At 48.4% G+C, this 19,143-nt stretch overlaps 1 protein-coding gene and 2 long non-coding RNA genes across 3 annotated transcripts; 1 reads left to right on the top strand and 2 right to left on the bottom strand.

Annotated features, from left to right (window-relative positions):
- On the bottom strand, positions 1–8,174 carry EREG (epiregulin). Its single transcript, XM_021396464.1, has 5 exons — positions 7,996–8,174; positions 2,870–2,953; positions 2,317–2,440; positions 1,618–1,764; positions 1–411 (listed from the first exon to the last, which is right to left on the bottom strand). Exons 1-5 carry the CDS (start codon positions 8,039–8,041, stop codon positions 351–353), a joined length of 462 nt encoding a protein of 153 aa, XP_021252139.1. The 5' UTR covers positions 8,042–8,174; the 3' UTR covers positions 1–350.
- On the bottom strand, positions 4,623–6,728 carry LOC110398627. The gene is made up of 2 exons (XR_002438504.1): positions 6,396–6,728; positions 4,623–6,273 (listed from the first exon to the last, which is right to left on the bottom strand). It is a non-coding gene; the product is annotated as an uncharacterized LOC110398627 (long non-coding RNA).
- On the top strand, positions 8,348–18,068 carry LOC110398626. Its single transcript, XR_002438503.1, has 3 exons — positions 8,348–15,631; positions 16,173–16,302; positions 17,658–18,068. It is a non-coding gene; the product is annotated as an uncharacterized LOC110398626 (long non-coding RNA).

Genomic DNA, 19,143 nt, shown 5'->3' with positions numbered 1-19,143 from the left:
TGACTTTGTTGAGAACTTTTATTTACAGGTGTAAAATTGTTCTGAGCATATTCACAAGAATAAATATAAAATTACTCTTCAGAGTAAGAAGACAACTTTTTACAAAAATATAACTCTTTTGCACAGAACCACTGACGTGGGGTTCTCATTAAGATATATTATTATTTAATAAAAAAATAAAACACTGAAAACAAAATGCTTGACCTATACTGATTGGATCACCAGACAATTGAAATTTGTAAAAGGATATAAATATTGCAAATATCGTTAATAAAAATAACATTTAAATAGTTGGGGAGCCACTGAGTCCGTCCAGACGAACAGAATGCTGCAGGAAGTCACATTGTCTTCTACAGGGCACCAACCTCCTTGTACTCACTGGTGTTGGTGTGTCTCTTCTTGTTTCGGTACCTGAGAACAGAGAGAAGTGTCATTTCTGGAAAGCCAGTCATCTCAAGGGGCTTTTTAGGGAACAAATGGAGGGAAGGAGGAAGACAGAGAACTCATCATGACCTCTTTGTGTTTGTTCCAACTCTAGTAGCTGGGCTCTGCCTCTGCTAGTTTCTGGTTCTGGGATAACTTGCATGCAGAACCTCATGTCTCAGTTTTGCCCTGAAGATTTCACACCTACGTTAAAATCTTGCTGCTAGTAGTGGGCTGTGAAATCCTGCTGCATCCTTGCCTGCACAGGGGCTGAGTGCCCCAACCAATGATACCATCTTCTCTCTGAGATGAGATGTGCCATCGAGACCTCAGGCAAGGAGGAGGAATTAAGGCAGCTACCACCTACCTATCAGATCTGTGAAGCCAAGATCTCCCTCTGGGGCTGTTCTGCCTTCTCGGCTCTCTGACTACACCTTGCAATTAGTTATTAGCACAAATAACAATTCCTGTTGCTCTTGTGTCTGTTGGTGGAACAGATTGCTGTTCTACATGCTCTGCAGCTAGCAAAATGATGCTTGCTAGATGGCACAGTCACCACAGCACAGCGGACAGCATTAGCTATTATAGGATGAGAGGGAATGGCCTCAAGTTGCACCAGGGGAGGTTCAGGTTGGATATTAGAAATAAATTCTTCTTAGGAAGAGCGGTGAGGCATTTGAACAGGCTGCCCACAGGGGTGGTGGTGTCACTGTCCCTGGAGGTGTTTAACGAAAGGATGGATGTAGTTCTTATGGACATGGTTTAGTGGGTAATATTGATGGTAGGTGGATGGTTGGATTGTATGGTCTTAGAGGTCTTTTTCAACCTTACTGATTCCATGATTCTATCCAGTTGCTCTCCAGTTTCTGATGACCAAGGAAATGGCATTACCAAGAGAAGAAACTAGAGCTTTCCTGCTCCCTGCCTGCTCTCTCTTTTACTCTAACATGCCCTCTAAGACAGGAGAACCAAACTGCTCAGTGATCCAACAGGATCAGAATGCATCTGCAGGCACTTGTGCCTCAGCATGAACTAGTCTTCCATTGGGGTTATGCAGTCAGCACATGTTTTTTTTGGATTGTGTCAGCAGGTTTGCTCAAACTACCTCCATGCAATCACGAGAGTGTAAGTACCTCTGTCCAACTGGACGTCTTACTGCACACACTGCTGAGCCACAAAGAAAAAGTCTCTTACCTCCTGCAGATGTAGTAGCCTGCGATAGAGATGGCGATGAGGAAAAGCAAAACGAGGATGACTGTCAGTGCCACATACTCTGTACTGAGGGGCTGTCGGACGAGCTCTGAATGCACACATCTGACACCAGAGAAGCCTACATCGCACCTGAGGATAAGAGAGACAGAATTGGAGAAATTGCCACGGGGTTACATTTCAGCATTCCACAAAGCATGCTGTGCTGCTGGCTGTTTCCTTAGGGGCAAGCAGTTCCAGCTTCTATAGCCAAAACCCTTGTGGGTCTAGGAATGCAAATCCTTCAAGAAAGTGAGGAATACCCTTAAAGTGCCTAGGGGGTCATTGTTTAGGAGACACCTCACTGCCTTGCCTACAATTTGGACCTCTCACTATTGTAAATGAAGATGAACAATGGGAGGAACATCACAATGAGTGTGCCATGCCTACGGTGGGTTGGTGACTAACCTCACCTGTCTCAGACTCTCACTCTGGTTTCACTGCAGCCAGCTCATATGTTTCATACTCGCTTAAATCCAGCTGAGGTCTGTAACAGATACACTGGTTCTCTTCAAGCTCTTGTGAGCATTTAAACACCTTGCTGGGTTGGTGGTCCCCTAAATGTCAGCAAGATCAGAACCACGTGCAGTTCATCCCAAAAACCATGTCAAGGAGGCTGCAGGGCGCACTGTGCTTGGTCCTTACCTGCAGTAGTGCTCATCCAGGTCCACTATGTACACACACTGTCCGTGGAAGCAGTAGTCCTGCATTTCAGGCTTGCACCTGGTTATCCCAACTTGAGCCACACGAGGACTGTTCTCTGTCTGGACTGCAGAGAGATTTGGTTAGCATCTCATCAGCTTCATTTTCCCTTTCCCCAAAAATATGCAAGCATTACAAGTCCAACAAGCCTGGCTACCAGCAGAGCTGCAATGCAGTGGGCACTGCAGCAGGTGAGCCTTCTGGGTAGAGTTAGACTTACACTGACTCTTCCCTTAGAAGACCCACATCAGCTATTTCTGCTTTCAGAGCAGTTCTCATCTAAGACACAGATACTATGCTGAAAAGTTACGCTAAAGAGAACACAGGCTTTAAGAAGTTTCGTGTTCAACATCAGCAGATACTCTGTGGGATGCTGGGAATGTGGTTCAGTGGTAACCTGTGGGTAGAGTTGAAGTGTTTTCCGGAGGCTGCCAGCTTGAGCAAGATGGCAACCAAAGACTTGCTATTTGCAAAGAGGGCTGTGCAGTACACTTACTTAGTGCTGTCGTGCAGTTTTCCATTTCACCAGGTGCACATAATGGGATCACTGTTGTGCCCATGACTGCTTGCAATAGGTAACCTACGAGAGAATAAAGTCAGAATTAGGTTCCTGTTGAGTGTAGTTATGCATAGGCACAACATGGAGAACTCCTGGAGTCATGGCTGTCCCTGCACAGCGGACTTCCCAGGACCCAGCAGTCAGCATGGTAGTGCCTCAGCATGCTGTGAGGGGTCAGTACTTGGCCAGGCTCAGGGCCCACCACTGCCCCAGAGACCATTTTCTGTCCAAAGGAAGATCAAAACAAAGCTGCTCTTCTGCAGGAGACAGCTCCCTCAGCCTCACTGCACTCTGCCTGAAATGCTGGACAGTTTCTGTACTGACTCCTCTGTCTGCTATTCAAATGAAAGTCCACTTGGAAAGAGCTAACATGAGACCCCAAACTCTCTTCACCTGCTCACTGGATCTGAGAGATGTTGACCCACTTACAGGTCCTGGGCCAGTGTCACTCATCTGGGGAGTGCCCTAGGAGGAAGTGGGGACACTGCTGTCCTTCCTCCACCACCCACACTGCAACAAGAATAGGATGAGAGGCAGTGGCCTTAAGTTGCACCAGGGGAGGTTCAGGTTGGATATTAGGAAACATTTCTTCTCAAGAAGAGCGGTGAGGCACTGGCACAAGCTGCCCATGGAGGTGGTGGAGTCACTGTCCCTGGAGGTGTTCAAGATCCATGTGGATGTAGCGCTGAGGGACATGGTCAGTGGGCATGGTAGGGATGGGTTGGGGCCAGACTCAGTGATCTTAGAGGTCTTTTCCAACCTTAACGGTTCTGTGATTCTAAGAATTGCAGCTCAGCAGGCCTGGCATGGGTACCAGCCACACTGAGAGGGACAGCAGCATGCGGGCAGAAGAGTCTGGCTACATTTCCCTGGGGAGCAGGGGCCCTCCTTCCCTTCTCCCACAGATGCACCCTATAATGCATTTTGACATCTTTTGGGGTGCGTGATGCTGCACAGGACAAGATTTCCAGCACTGGAATGAACATTTCCAAGAAGGATCTGAAGGCTCCATGGCTAGCCCACAAGGAGCAGAGAATGCTTGTCCCAGCTGACCATAAATCCACTTTGGGAACACCCGGGCTGTGGTCACTACCCAACCCGTTCAGACACCAGCCCCATGCCACAGCAGCCTGCAGGTGGTGTCTTCGGGCTGTGTGCCTCCATTAACTCATCAGCTCACACATGGCTAATAGGTGGAGCGTGTCTTCATAGTTTCTTGATCACTCCAACTGAACTCCACTTATTAGAAAGTTTCATTACCCCTCAGTGCTAAACCTACAGTGGTTTAGGAACTTCCTGCAGCTCATCCATGTCTGGGTGATCAGCAGGGCATCCTTTAAGATGCGGTTCAGTTAGATGCCAGAAAGGCAGAACATATGCCTCAGATGGACAGCTTTTTTTTGTTCTAAATACGTTTCCTGCACAGCCAGGTTTCCACTGGGCTTTAGAGAAAGGACACAGACTGGGTGCACCTAATCAGAGCTGCAGTAGCAGGGCAGTGACATGAGGGACCTTAGAGGAGTGTGCCAGAGACGGCTGCTCCTGTTTCATGACTCAGCAGGAGCTGCCTTGCACTCTGACGGGGCAGGACCTGAAAGTTTACTTTCAGGGTGGGATATTTTTTTTTTTAATTCTTTTAATTTTTATTTATTTATTTTTACAGCACTCTGAGTTCAGTATAGATTTCATCAGGAGCAGCAGGTGGTTGGGTGGATGGGTTATTTAAATCAGCAGAAGGTCTCTGTTCAGCCTACACACTTCTGCTTTGGCTTGCATGCTTCCTCCACCTGAGTGTGATCTGAGCAGTTCCTTTTCAGTCCAAAGCTCTCTGTTTGACAGATACCAGAACCTGGCTGAGAAACCCCAACCAAAGAGGACTGAAAGTACGACCGAGAGGCAGGCCAGCCCTTCTCTGTGCCCAGAGCACCACTGGAGACAAATCACTAGACTCTGTAAGGGACGGACTAAGGCACACCTGCTGACACAAAGCTGAGCAAAGCTTGCCCCATCCCAGCAGCCAATAACCTCCACCTGACTGTGGGCACAGGCCAGAGGCTGGAGCGCAGGTGTGGTATTTGCTGACACCCAGCAGTATTTTCGGCATTTGGGCAAAGTCCTTCCTGCTCTGCACCATTACATTTTGCCCTTTCCCCCATGCACATAGTTTGCCTCTGACATCAGTGGGAGGGGGATCCTGCAGGAGGATTAGGGATCCACATGCTGCAGTAGCAGAGGAAGACCTTTCCCAGAATAGTTATCAAGTGATGTATATCAAACGTAGGACCTGGGAGAGGTATTTATATTTTTATTCCTTTGCTGTTCACTAAGTAAATACTCCGCAGGGTACAAGATAACAGTAATGAGGTTGTTGGTATTTACTAATGCCTCGCAGGAATGCCAGTGCTATGCTGCCAGCACGCAATACCTGGTCAGGTCCTGCGGGTATCACTCTAAGATTAACTCTGTTTCTGGAATGGGGGTATTGCTGCTGTCTGCTGGGCCCTTCATGAAGGATGGAAGGAAAACAAGAGACAGAGAGTGGCTCCTCAGCTTCTTACAGCCTTTGCCAGAGGTGATGTGCTATGGTAATTATTGGGTCAGCCACTATGGTTTCCAGCTGCACGAAGAGGGATGTACATACCGAACCAAGAACTAGTCCCTCTGCAAGGTTCACAACACTTTAAGGGGAATTATTAGGTTCCTGAGAGGCGCTGGGTCCTCATCATCACTTCAGCTGGTTTCACTTGTCCCCAAGATCACTGGCCATGTACTGATTCACTTGCAGAAGACTCCCTAATGCTATTTCACATTTGGCACCTCTGTGCTCCTCCTGTACACTTGTTACTTGGGTTGCACTACCAAAGCAGTGCCAAGCACAGCGGTGCTCAGGTGACGTGCCCCCGGTGGGTTTCAGCCCATTTAACTCAAGGGAGAGATCCAGCTGTATCCCCATCATCTGGTTTCACACACTGAGAGCCCACCTGACTGCCTAAGGCCTTCTTTGTGCTGAGTAAGCAGGGAACATGGGCCAGCCTGTACAATGGGCTCCGTGAGCACTACTACCACCATCATCCAACTTCAGCACATCACCTTCAGTCTCTTCCTGCAGTGAACCTCTTTGCCCCACCACACACCTCTCCAGGCCACATCAGACCAAGCAAGCCCCTCTGGCAGTGAAGGCCAGGTGGGTGGCTGTGCTCCAGGTGAGGATCACAGAACCATAGGGTTGGCCATGAAAGCCTTGCTAGTGGCTTGCTCTGCTTCAACGTGTGGCTCTGCAACTCTGCCCTTGCACCAGCACCTCTAGAGTTTGGGTTATCCATGTACGCTGAACACATGGCCTGGGAAAGAGGAAGCAGTCATTTGAGATCATTTTAACCACTGCAGAGAGAGCACACCTCCTCATCCTCACGCTTGGGACATAACACCTTGCTTCTGCTTGGTGCCCCCATGTGGGATGTACCTGTGCTGGCTGTATGGCCATGCCCAGCAAACATGTGTCTGGCACTCCTCTTCCTGGGATGAGACACGCCAGAGGCACAGGCTGCTCTTCCCACCCTGTAAAGGAGATGTTGTCAGCTCTCTCCAACCCCAACTCCTCTATGTACGCACGGTGGTACGGAGAGAGATCCGAACAAATCCCCCCTAGGGCAATGGGCTGAAGCATCTGTGCATGTCTCTGGGAAGAAGTGTCTGCACTTCGTCGTGTTGCATATTGCACACACAAGTGCAGAACTGCAGACTCAGAGCCACGGATGCCCTAAAGCAGCCCTGCAGACAGCAGCCTACATGGGATGACCATCACTCCAGCAGTGCCTACACAATCCCCTTGAACTCTGGGCCAGGACTTACCCTTAAGAGGAGATTATGCAGATAATTACTTATTATGTACACCAATCATTTCAGCACCACTTCCACCCCCATGCAGACCTGCACACCAATGACTGGATTCACATACCATCCCTGCTTTCCACCACCAGCATAGGACAGAGGGCCCTACACTGGAGGAGGAGAAATCCATTATTGCTTCCTGTCAAACACACCACCTGCTGCTGTCTTCTGTATCTCCAGGCTCAGAGACCTCTGCAGTCAGCTCAGATGTGACACAGGAAACCTCAAGTTTCCCCCGAGCCAATGGCAGCCTGGATACAGAGCTAATGATGGCCACTGGAGTTAGGTCCTGCCTTGGGACAGTGAGACTCTGGAGCCTGGCACAACAGCAGCCATCACTCAGACTTCTCAGCTGCACCATGGACTTCTGCTTGGACAGCTGACCTGGTATAGAAAGGCAGTGAAGTGCTCCCTGCACTTGCTATGAGGCCACCTCGCTGTGACTAATCTGTCCCCGACCATTAGACTGTGCCTGCCCCGGAAATACATCAATCTGTACACAAATCCATGAAGAAATACCAGTTCCTTCCAGTACCAGCTGTGCGCAAAGCACAGCTGAGTCACAGGCTAAAAGATGTTGAACCTGCTGTCACTGTAGCAGCTGAGCCACGAGCCCTATGGAAACACCTGGCCAAGAGGAAAGACAGAAACTCCTGCTACAATTGGTCTTGGGGCTGGTTTTGAGAGCTGACTGCCCCATTGCCTCAGACCCTGAGCTCAGCACTGTGGGTGTGAGAACACTCTTTGTGATGAAAGTGAGTGCTGCAGGTCTCAGCCCTGCCTCAAGCGCTGCTGCACGCAGTGTGCATCACCCCATAGGGTCACTGCCTCGCAGCCCCAGTGGAGCTGTAGGGTGGCCATCAGCTGCGTGCTCTGGGACTCTGGGTGCTCTGAGGATGCCCTGTTTGGTGCCAGCTGTCAGGGGCACATGCAAAGCGAGAGGAGCTCGCTACAGGTAAGGAAGGGAGAAGTGGCAAGACGAGGGGCCCACAGCCTGCTCCGTGGCAAGCAGAGGTCCCTCTATTTGACCCCAGCACTGAGCTCACCCAGAGCAGTAGGACAGGACGAGGGGACTGAGCAGCTCCTGCTGCCAGGCTGGGAAAGGGGAACGAGCACACACCTTCCCCCGTCACATCGCACACCCCTGTGCATCCAGCGCTCCAAGCACTCACCGAGGAAGAGCAGCAGGCTGCGAGTCCACGGGCCGCCGGCGTCCATCGCTGTCGGGTCGCTGGTTGAGAGGAGAAAGAGGAGGAGAAGAAAGGAGAGGGAGGAAGGCGGCGGCAGAGCTGCGGAGCGCTGTGCGGCGACCGCGCTGCCCCGGTCTTTATGTGCGGCGGAGAGGCGGGGCGGCGCGGTGATGAAACCCGGCCAGGCTCGGAGCAGGTGCCCGTCCCCGCCGCTTCCTCCCGCAGCGCATTCCGTCTCCTCCCGTCCCCCCGTGCCCTGAGGCGATGCCCCGAGGACCGGGGGCACCCTCGGCCCGGACCCCACCCCTCGGTGCACGTGCTGCCCTTATCCCTCTTTCAGCAAACATTGCTGCGGTGGCCCTCCTGGCTGTAAAACAGGCTGCCAAGCGGGCCCGGGGGCTCGTGGTCACGGCTGAGCGCAGCATTCCTGGGGCTCAGGTGCGGGGCTGGGCCAGCGCAGGTGGGTGCAGAACCACTCGCATGGGGCCTGGGGATGCAGCATACCCCCAGCGCTGCCATACGTTGACCAACAGCATGGGTCAGGCAGCCACAAACTCGCTGCCCTCCCCAGTGTCCCACCTGCTGGCATTTCCCATCGCCCCTCAGCCCACGCATGCCATGAGCCGGGGCGCCAGGCGCAGAAATGGTCCGTTAGGTTCCAGCACAGGCCGCAGGAATGCAGCACCTCGCCCCCACCTCCACCTGCTGGAAGGGCTGGAGGCCACAGTGCACCTCCAGCACTCGGCAGCGTGGGCAGCCTCTGTGCCATCTGACTCGCAGTTGGCTGGGATTAGTCCTTCCTGCATTTTGCTGAAGGCCATTGCTGCGCTCCATTGCTAGGTGAAGCATGACCTCATTGCCCACACCATCAGAGTTGGGGGATACACCACCTCACATCTTTCTGTACGCGTGCCTGACAGATAAAATACTTTTTGCCTGAACTGCTCAGCAGCGGGAGCTGTTTCTTTTCCTTTTAAAGCAACACCATTACCTTTTTCTATCATCAAAAAAGGTAAGGTTATACTCCATTTATTGTGGAAGTGATAAGCCTACCTCATAGTGCAAGGAATGTGACTGCTGATAGCAAGGTGCAGTTGAGTAGCTGATAACTCCAGTATTCATAGTTTCTCTACTGCACTAGTGTTATTGATACAACAGAGTTCACTACAAAAGATACTGCAGAACATGACAGGGCATGCCTCCATGCTTGGATTCCAGTTCTAAGTAACAAACACATTAATTCAGGGAGTTTGGGAACAGATCTGGTACTTAGAGGTCACACTTCTGCTTACTTTGAGAGTGCTTTCTTAGATCCACAGAAGCATGGAGATGCTGAAAGTAAAAACTCAATGCATTACTACTTCATTACGTCAACACAACCTGTTAACTATGCAAACATAAGAGCTGGCAGGATTGAGCATCAAAAGCTCTGCAGGGATCCAGAGTTTGCTCCATGAGGAAGTGGGACATGATGTAACCTGAATCTTTTTCCAAGTCCATTTTTCTCCCTGCAGCACTATGGCCCCAATACGATCACTTCATTGCATTAAGGTGAGCAGGTGGTAGCTTTTCTGATGCCACATGACTGTTTATGTTGCTTCTTTAATTGGGGCTGATCCCCTTTATTAAGGACTTTATTGTCTGCTCTTTGGGGCTCACAGTGAGTAAAGGAAGTAATTGCAATCATAGGAAAACGTTTCTGCGTGTGGGCATTTTCCAGGATGCTTTAAAAGCAACATCATTGCAGAACTTCCACTTTATAATTAATTTCACCCTTAAATTCCTGTGTGATTTATCCTCTGAAAAGAGAGCATTTAATTATAGTTCTGTACCGGTATCCAGATACCAGGTAACGCTGACACCATTGAATCCATTCATTGGAATTTCCTCTTTCAGGTTTGAATATATGGGCAACAAGTACCACATATAGATCTTTGCTTCATCTTTTTGTAATTCTTTCTGTCTCGTGGTGTATATTTCCACATCAGCCATCTCCATTTGCAGGTTTCACCATCCTCTTCCCCCACATGGATGTGCCTCTTTGGATACTGCCAGCACACACTGTAAGAACCGATGTTCTGATTGCTACTCTTCACATTGGGTAGCACCTTCCTGCACTGATGGAGCCAATGTAAGGCAGATTCATTACGTCTCGTGGATTCAAGGGGAAAAGCAGAGGTTAGATGTACATTTTCCTTTGCTTGAGAATGCATTTCTTCATGGTGATTGCCTGTAGAAGAATACAGGTGCATTCCTAATAGTGAACTGTCACTTCATGTATGTGTTCTTGCATAACCAAACCCATACATGACAGGTGACTCCTACTTTCTGTAGAACCCACATCCAGTTTTACATGTTGCCATTCTGGGTACAGATATGCATTGCTTTTTGTCTGTTGAGAACGCCACCTATTTCCAAAAGCAACGTATTTTTGTTAGAAAGTGTTTTTGAAAATAGAAGAAAATCATGACCTTGCCTTGAAGCACTGGACACTTTTACATGAGAAATAAAAAGGTGAAAATCTTGACCACAAATGGCATAAGAAGGGAGATACCTAATGGGGATCCATACTTGAGATAGCCTACAGGAAATGGAGTAAGGAAAAAACCTTGAGCCAGACTTACTCTATAGAGAGGTCAGCCTCAAATCTGCTACGTCTGTGATGAGTCATTTAGGGCCAGTGTACTTAAACAACCAAGCTCTCCCATAAACGATGAGAGTTCAAAATGCTATCCCAAGGCTGAAAGAGGCTCTTCCTGGAAACGCAGGATGAGGTCAAAGCTCCTGGACAAAAGACATTTGGCTGTTTAAAATAACAATCACCCCAAATTTAGTGGTTTCTTGGGCAACTTCTTGGGTCAGCATTAAGCGGAAATTGGAACAAAAACAGAAAAAAACAAACAAAAGAACTCTAAATCCCATCTATCTTGATGCATCTCAGAAGATGGAAAGGTAAAGGTAAAGGCAGCTTTTCACTCTGTAGGAAATTTCCATTCCTCTGAGCAGCTCCTGAGTGTCCCAACACATGCCGCCAGCAGGAAGAGCTCCTTAGTGCTCATCTGCTGTTTTCCCTTTCCTAATTACAGCTCTCTGCAAAGTGGTTCATCCACCTCCAAGGAGATGGCGGCTTCTTTCATTTACAGGATCTTTTCACAGCTTTTGCCTTGATTTGCCGCTAATCAAACTTGTATTTGTACCCTTGTGAAGGGTACACTGAACCAGGTCCCATCCATGCATTTAGTCAGTGCAGATCCTTGCTCCTAATCATTTGTTAAGACTTTGAGTAGGACCAAGGTGGAAGAGCAGTGGTTTCCCCACAGCAGGTGGCAAGAATTAAGCTACTAGCCATTCAGTGTTCTGCCTTCCCCTAACCTTCATCTGGACTCATAACTGGTGCTTTCGTGCATACGTACAGCAAAGGCTCAGAGAAGCATGACACCACACTTCTGAATTGCCTTCCTCGTGATCTAAATGGATTTTATTGTTAGCAAACAGCAAGCACCATGACGTGACAGCATGCTGCTGGCAGCCAACCTCGTGGCACTTCGGCTTGTTGGATCTGAGCACAGCAACCCTCTGGGAGCAGAGAAATGGCAGCAAGAGCCACTGCTGCAAAGTGGTGTGACTCAGCGGCACTCATTGCCTCCCGTTGGCTTTCACCACAGCACTCAGCCCCAGCTGTGGGCTCTGCACCGTTTCCCTCCTCTTCTGCATCCCTGCCCCGGACAGCCTGGGGAGGACAGAGGGTAAGGAAGATGCTCTGTGTAATGCCACCATCAGAGGGAAGAAGACAGCTTGCCGTGGCCTCCGCATTTTGGCTGTGACTCAGTGGTGAGTGCCACTGGCACGCTTGGCCATGTGCACGGAGATGGGCACTCTCAGCACAAGGTGTGGCACTGGGGATGATGAAGTAAACAGCAATTCACTGGAACCAGATCAGCCAGCACTCATTCCCAACGTAGAACCTAGGAAAGCGGCACAGGTCCGCGGTGTATTTGTTTGGCCCAGTGATGGCTGCTAGGCACAGGAGCAGATGCGCTTAGTGGAATTCCCCCATCCACTGGCATTATGGGACACTCCTATTACTGTTCTTATAATTACTGTTAATCATTACTATTACTGCAGTGACCAAAAAGAAAGCAGTCGGCATCAGGCCGTCATTGGAGCAGCGTTGTCATGGAGGGATGATGAGACAGCCCGCCCCAGGGAACCCATAAATGTGGTGCCCAATTCATCACAGCAGTCACATTGCAAAGTAGGACACTGCAGTGCCCAACGAAGCTCCCCTACAACCTGAGCAAAAACAAACCACAACATTCCCTTGGGCTGAGCTATAGCAGCCTCATTTGTGTCTGCTTGGAGCCAGGATGTTGGCATCATGCTCTGTCCAAGTGTGGCTGGAGGGTGAGGAGCTGGCCAGGAACCCAGCACTCAACAAGATGTTTCCCTTCTATATTTTCACTCTGCAGGTGCAACCTGCAATAGAATCCCATGTGTTTGGTCTTTGTGAATTTCACATCACCAGCACCAAAAGCCAGCTGTGAGTCACACGATACACGGGAAGGCCCAGGGTTTGGGTGGGAATGACCAAGAGTAACTGAAATCATTTTCCAGTCACCTTCCCCTCCCATCCACAGTCTGAACACAACCTCAGGTATCCAGTTTCCTGGAGATGGTCTCTAGGTGATGGATCAAAGGAATGGATGAGAAAGCTGGGTCATGGGCTGGGTACCAACGGGGAGCTGCAGGGAGAAACTGGTGGCCTCTGTACAGCTGAGAAGGGTGGAGAGCTCCATCCTGCACAGGACCCCTTTGCTCCAATGTTAATTTCCTTCCACCACAATCCATTCCAATGTGAACTGAAGTTAAAGACGAAATGGCGGGTGAGGGAAGTGCACTCTGGGAAACACTGGACAAAGCAACTGAACAGACTAAGTTTTCTGAATCCAGTTCAATTCCTCAGCAACAATGGTCCTTCTGAAGGATATTCAGAGGAAGCAGGCATCAAAAAAACAATTTAAAAAATTTTTGTAATATTCCAAATGGAAGCTGTGCATTGGATGCTTGGGATGAGACAATTTCAGCCACCAACTTGCAGCATGCCTACAGCTGCGGTCACCCCTTCATACATAACACATGTTCCAGCTCCACACCCAGATTAATCCACCCTGCCCAACCAGGCATACAGGCAGCCTGACATCAATCACAACACAGAGCATTAAGCTAGCACCAGAGATGGCCTGTGCTCAGGTGGAACATGCCAGGCAGCAGAGCTCATGCAGAAAACAGCCCAAGTTTTTTGCTCCATCCACACCTCCCAGCCCTCCCTGCTTTGTTCTCGTAACATTCCCATGCGTGGACCAAGGAGAGCAATTTCCAGGAAGGACTACTGTATGCAAAGCTAATTGCCTGTCTTTCCAAATCAACCCCTTTAAAGGGCACGTGGGTTAGCTACATCAGAAAAGAGGTCTCTGCGCAATTCTCTCTCTCCTCTCCCATAGAGCACTCTTACACAACGCACTGCACACGGTGGCATGCATCTGATTACATTGGAGCAACTCTGATGACCATGTGCAGTAACCATGTGACATGCCAGCATCGCTGACTGCATTGCAAATGTGGGAATTGTCCTTTACATAGATCTAAATAAGGTTGGAGCCTCTAGGCAATGGCCTTCGATTGTTTACAGTTTTCATAAACAGGATGCTAACAATTTGTAAATATCCATTGGAAATCCATCAGCTGTGGATTTCCAAGTTCACGGTGGACCAGTTTGGTATATGTTCATCTTCAATAAGTCTATCTCTACCAAAACTTTATTGGTAACATTGCACGACCACAACAGCTGCCTCTAATGGACCTGTTAGAGCATGTCCAGAAGAGGGCCACCAAAATGACCCCAGGGATGGAACATGAAACACCTTCCCTACGAGAACAGGCTGAGAGAGCTGGGGCCGTTCAGCCTCGAGAAGAGATGGCCCTGAGGAGACCCGAGAGCGGCCTTTCTAATGGGGAAGGGGGGTGACAGGAAAGAAGGGGACAGGCTCTTTATCAGAGTCTGTTGTGATAGAACACAAGGAAATGGTTTCAAACTAAAAGAGGAGAGATTTAGATTGGATGTAAGGAAGAAATTTTTTTTACAGTGAGGGCGGAGATGCACTGGCACAGGTTGCCCAGAGGGGCAGTGGAAGCCGCATCCCTGCAGACATTCAGGGTCAGGCTGGAGGGGCTCTGAGCACCCAATCTAGTTGTACCTGTCCCAGTTCATTGCCAGGGAGTTGGACTAGGTGGCCTTTAAAAGTCCCTTACAACTCAAATGATTCTATGATTCTAATTGCATGTACCAGTGATTCTACTTCCTAGCTTCCACACATTGATTCTGGAGTTGGTACATCTTCAGAACATTACCTGGGGAACAAGGAATCAAAGAAATAAAGTACTATTGTTGTCATCATTTTCCATATTCAGAGATAGCAAGGGAATTACACAGCTCTAAATTCCCATTGCTATGCCTTACCTAAAGGGTTTGTTTGTTGTGTTACCTTTTGTTCTTCACAAAAACATCCCTTCAGCTTAACAGAGATGGGGACACGTGAGTGTCCATACTAGCACATGCACGTGGAAAAAGTCTCTCTCTAAAATTTTCCTGGGACTTCCTTGAGTGTTGCAGAAGAGAGTGCTTTGGTGGTCACTGAGTAGGAATCAGCCTGTAAACTGGTACACTGTCACTCCTAGCACAGGCATAAATAACCCACTGCTGGGCTTGCACTGATGCAGAGCAATCTGACAACACATCCTCAGCTCCAATGCAAGTGCCTTAAGAAACTGTAACTCCAGGCAACAGCTGTAATTGGTTAAGGTCAGGTAACAGCAAAGCATTCAAGAAACAATAATTGATCTAACATTCAATGTTACTTGAGCACATGAAGTAGTCCTCCTAAGAATATATTGTTATAAAGCCCTGATGCCACTTGTTCTGTGTATTGCACTATGAACTCAGTTGGGCTTCAGACAGCTTTGCAGATAAATCAGGAGGAAACTAACTTACACCCACTATGAGTGTATCTCCAGCTAAGAAATGAGATAATTCAATGCCCTTGGGGAGATACGAGAAGCATTTAAAGCATAAAAATTGCTCACCTTTCCCTTACCTGGTAAAGTGATAAACAGAAACAGTACTGCTCAATAGTACCTGAAAGTCTGATGCAAGCCTTCAAAAGCAAAGGAGACTAGGAGACGGAGGCAACCATGATGCAAGGATGTACAGCCCCAGTAACACAACATTCCAAATCAGCAGCCACCAGGTGCTGACATAACACAGTGCATATGATGAAAGCTGCAGAAGAGCAAAGCATTCCTAAAACCACTTGGTTAAAATTACTAACACCTGAAACTGCCCCCAGCTGTTTGTGGGTGGGAGAGCTGAAGGAAGCAGCCAGCAAAGCAAAGGCAGATGGTGTGGTGTATGGGGAGTGGGTTTTAGCTGTGGTCATAACTCTATCCCTTGGGTGCCCTCACTGCCAGCTGGGAGATGTCACATGCTACACATGGTGCTCTTGGAGAAGAACTAAGCCTTGCTTTCTTCCCTTGTCTGCCTCTTCCCCCTTAGCACAGGCAGGTAAGTCTGCAGCTTGTGCCTTGTACCCTGGCAGTCTATTGCCTTACAAGAGATGGGAGAGTTGTGATGTCTACACAAGATAGACCCATGTTGGAGCTACTACCCAAATCCTGATATATGGAAACTCTTGTCTGGATCTGCGTTAAATCATATGGAATTGTAATTCTGTCATTTATATGACAATATCATTTTGTATAAGGCTATAATCCCCTGGGAAATTTAATTTGTGCGCTCGAGATTTTGTGTAGAGCATGAAAAAGCTCAGTGTGTCACTGACTTCTGCTCTGGCTGAAAACAGAGGTTTTACCTCTGCGTGCAGCAGTCAGCAGTCATTAATAAGGAGTGATTTGGGGCTCTGTGCTGCATCCCTTACTACAGCTGTTACATACATGAGTGCAGAGCTCTGCACACCAGACTGGCCCATTGTTGGTAGCCAAAGGCAGGAAGCAGACAAATGTATGTGAGAGGCTCGCAGGGCCACAGTCTCCCAAGAGATTTTCCATATATTGTTCTTTAGAGGATAATGCTATGTTTTCTGCAGAGCTTTCTGCACATCTGTGTGAACCTGAGCTCTACATGAACAAAGGTATTTTTGTGAGAAACTGAAGATAAACCTGATGTTCAGCACCCCAAGGATGTAAGTCAGCGTCTCGGCTTTGCAGCAGCACAAGGTACGTATGCGCATTAAAATCAGAATTGATCTCTCTTACATATGGATAAAATGTTAGATTTTGTAAATATTTGACTATATATTTCCATGTCAGTTCTGTAGGAACAGGAGAGGCAGAATCAGCAAACACATAGCAGATGCCCCTGCATTCTCCAGTGTTACAGCTACCACCTGCCTGCTCAAAGCCTAGTGAAGCTGATGAGAAAGTGACCCACATTTTGACAGGCTCTGTCCAAACTGTCCCCATATTTAGAAAAATACTTGAGTTCTGTCCTCCACCCGGGGGGTTTCTAACCTTCCAATAATATGAAGAACACGCTTCCACCTCTGCGTTTCTGTTACAGAGAAGCATGTTGGCCTGCACCTCTTATAATTCTCCTCCTATATCTCATGGTGCTTTGTAATTAAAAAAAAAAAAAGGAAAAGAAAAATATATACCTTAAGAATCCCATGGCACTCCAAAGACAGAAATGTCTGAACACCCAAAGAAGCAGACAATGCAGGTAGCCCAAGTGCACATCCACTAAAGTCAGCAGAGGTTTCCTGCAGCCTGCAGCAGGGCTGGGAGCCAGGCCAGAGCTGATGGGGAATCCCAGATCCCCACTTTACGATTGATTCTCTTAAAAATCTTACAGTGGAGACATTCAGTTTCTACATTTCACAAGCACTGAATGGTTTTAAAAGCAACCAAACTAACCATACGTGGTACCTAAATACCCCTTTCAGGACTTTCCAGGCTGTAGTTTGAAAATAACACCTGAATGACAACAGTGCACCAGAGCAGTTTATAGCTGTTTCCCACACTGGCTTATATTTCCTCTGCCTCAATGAACTGAGAGGTCAACCCAGCACAAACTGCCCTGGGTAACACCCAAGGCCACGCAGCCCAGTCCAGCTACCCCCAGACTCTGTATGGTTTTGCTGAGGTCATGGGCACTGCTGTGCTGATCCCAGAGAATGTGCACGTGTGTGTGCAAGGTTGTGTCCCCTGCCTGCGTCACTGCCTATTCTTACCTGGAACAATCAGGAAGAAACTCCTGGTGTTTCTTGGCTCCTGCACATATTTTTCATGCACAGGGGAGCACCCAGCCCATAGAGAACATTTTTTGCTGCTGTAATCTTGATGGAAAAAGCAGTTAGTGATGGAGGAAGGCATTCAGATGGCTGAGAAGTGCCTGAGGGAGGAGAACATTCAAACATATTTGCACATGAGAAATCATGAACGTGCCACCAAAAAAGTCAAGAGAAGCATTAACATGGTGAGGGGAAAGGGCAGGAGAATTTCCAGTCCCGCAGCTCCTTGGGAGTCTGCTGCTTTGTAATATACGGTCCAGTTTCTCCTGACTTGTTTTACAGGATCAAGCTGGAAGTTACGAATCTCACAGGTCCATTAAGCTCAGTGCCTTTTGCCAGGCTCAACTCGCCTTTGTCATCACTTTCATGCTTATCTTGAAGTTCACAGTTCTGCCCCTTGCCATGAGGGCTGCAAGATAAATCAGCAAAAAGTCCCTACTTGGAGATTTCCACAGCCACCACTCCACCTGTTACAGCCATCCCTGGACTTGGTCCTGTGCAAAGACCCAGATCTGAACAGAAGGTACACAAAAGGATTGGCTGTCATGGCACAGCCACCAGGCACTCAGCTGGGAACTGTGCCTGCTGTTATTTTCCTCACTGGAAAAACAAAACACAATTAAAGCAGGCTGGCTATTCTTCTAGACCCACGTTATTCAGCATAAGGGCACGGAGATCAACACCAGCACTGCATCAGGTGCTGTGGCAGAGCCGCAGTGACTGCATCCAACAAATCGACACATGAGATGCTGAGGGTTTCCAGAAAGAACAGATGTGAATGAGGCCATGTGGTGCCTTCCTCGTGTTTTGCTGGCTGAACAGCATCCCTCAAACAGACATTCCTCCAGCCCTCTCAGATTGGATGTTAGGAAAAATTTCCTCTCAGAAAGAGTGGCGAGGCACTGGCACGGGCTGCCCAGGGAGGTGGTGAAGTCACCATCCCTGGAGGTGTTCAAGAACTGTGGAGATGTGGCACTGAGGGACATGGTTTATGGGCATGGTGGGGATGGGTTGGTCATTGGACCTAGTGATATTAGAGGTCTTTTCCAGCCTTAAAGATGCTGCGCTTTCTATGATTCTATGACAGAAGCACATGTACACCATAGTCTTGAAGAGGGGAAAAAGGCACAAGAACTGTTAGTCAAAAACAGCATGTTTTGGCTGTTTGTGGGTTAGCAAACCAGGGATGCACTGAACACTCCAGGTCCTCCCTGTTATGCAAAGACACCACAGTGACCTGCTGAGCCTACGGGTTGCCCCACAGCCTTCCAAATTGGAATTAGTGTTTACTGGACAGCTTCCTCAAGCAGTGCTCATTCACATCTGCCACTGGGCTCTGTCAAACAGCTGGCAGAAGTCAATGACGTGGTTCATCATGGGATTTTTCATAACAGTGGGACACAAACACACTTAGCTGTATGTACAGAAATGATGTCAAACAAATTAGCTTTGCCTGAGTTAGTCAGATGCTCTCACAAAGCATGGTGCTGTCTGCTCATGTCGCAGCCTTGGCTACGCTGTTTCTCAGGAGCTACAGAGAGGTGTCTTTGCACAGCAGCATTAAGCAGGGCAGAAAGATCCCTGAGCTCCTTGTCAATTGCAGAGATGGCCTTATTGTCACAGTGGGTGAAAAAAAATGAGATGGAAAACTCCCAAAAGATGGAACTCCGGAGTTGAACTGTTCAGTGAGCATTTAAAACTGCTTTTGCCCTGGTTTGTGAAATTCTCAGGCAAATTATTAATTTTTTTTCTTCCTTAAGTTGAAATG

The sequence above is a fragment of the Numida meleagris genome, chromosome 4, assembly GCF_002078875.1.
Source record: "Numida meleagris isolate 19003 breed g44 Domestic line chromosome 4, NumMel1.0, whole genome shotgun sequence".
In the NCBI taxonomy this organism is placed as follows: domain Eukaryota; kingdom Metazoa; phylum Chordata; class Aves; order Galliformes; family Numididae; genus Numida; species Numida meleagris.
The sequence above is the reverse complement of the archived record's forward strand: the minus strand, read 5'-3'. Positions and strand labels throughout refer to the sequence as shown.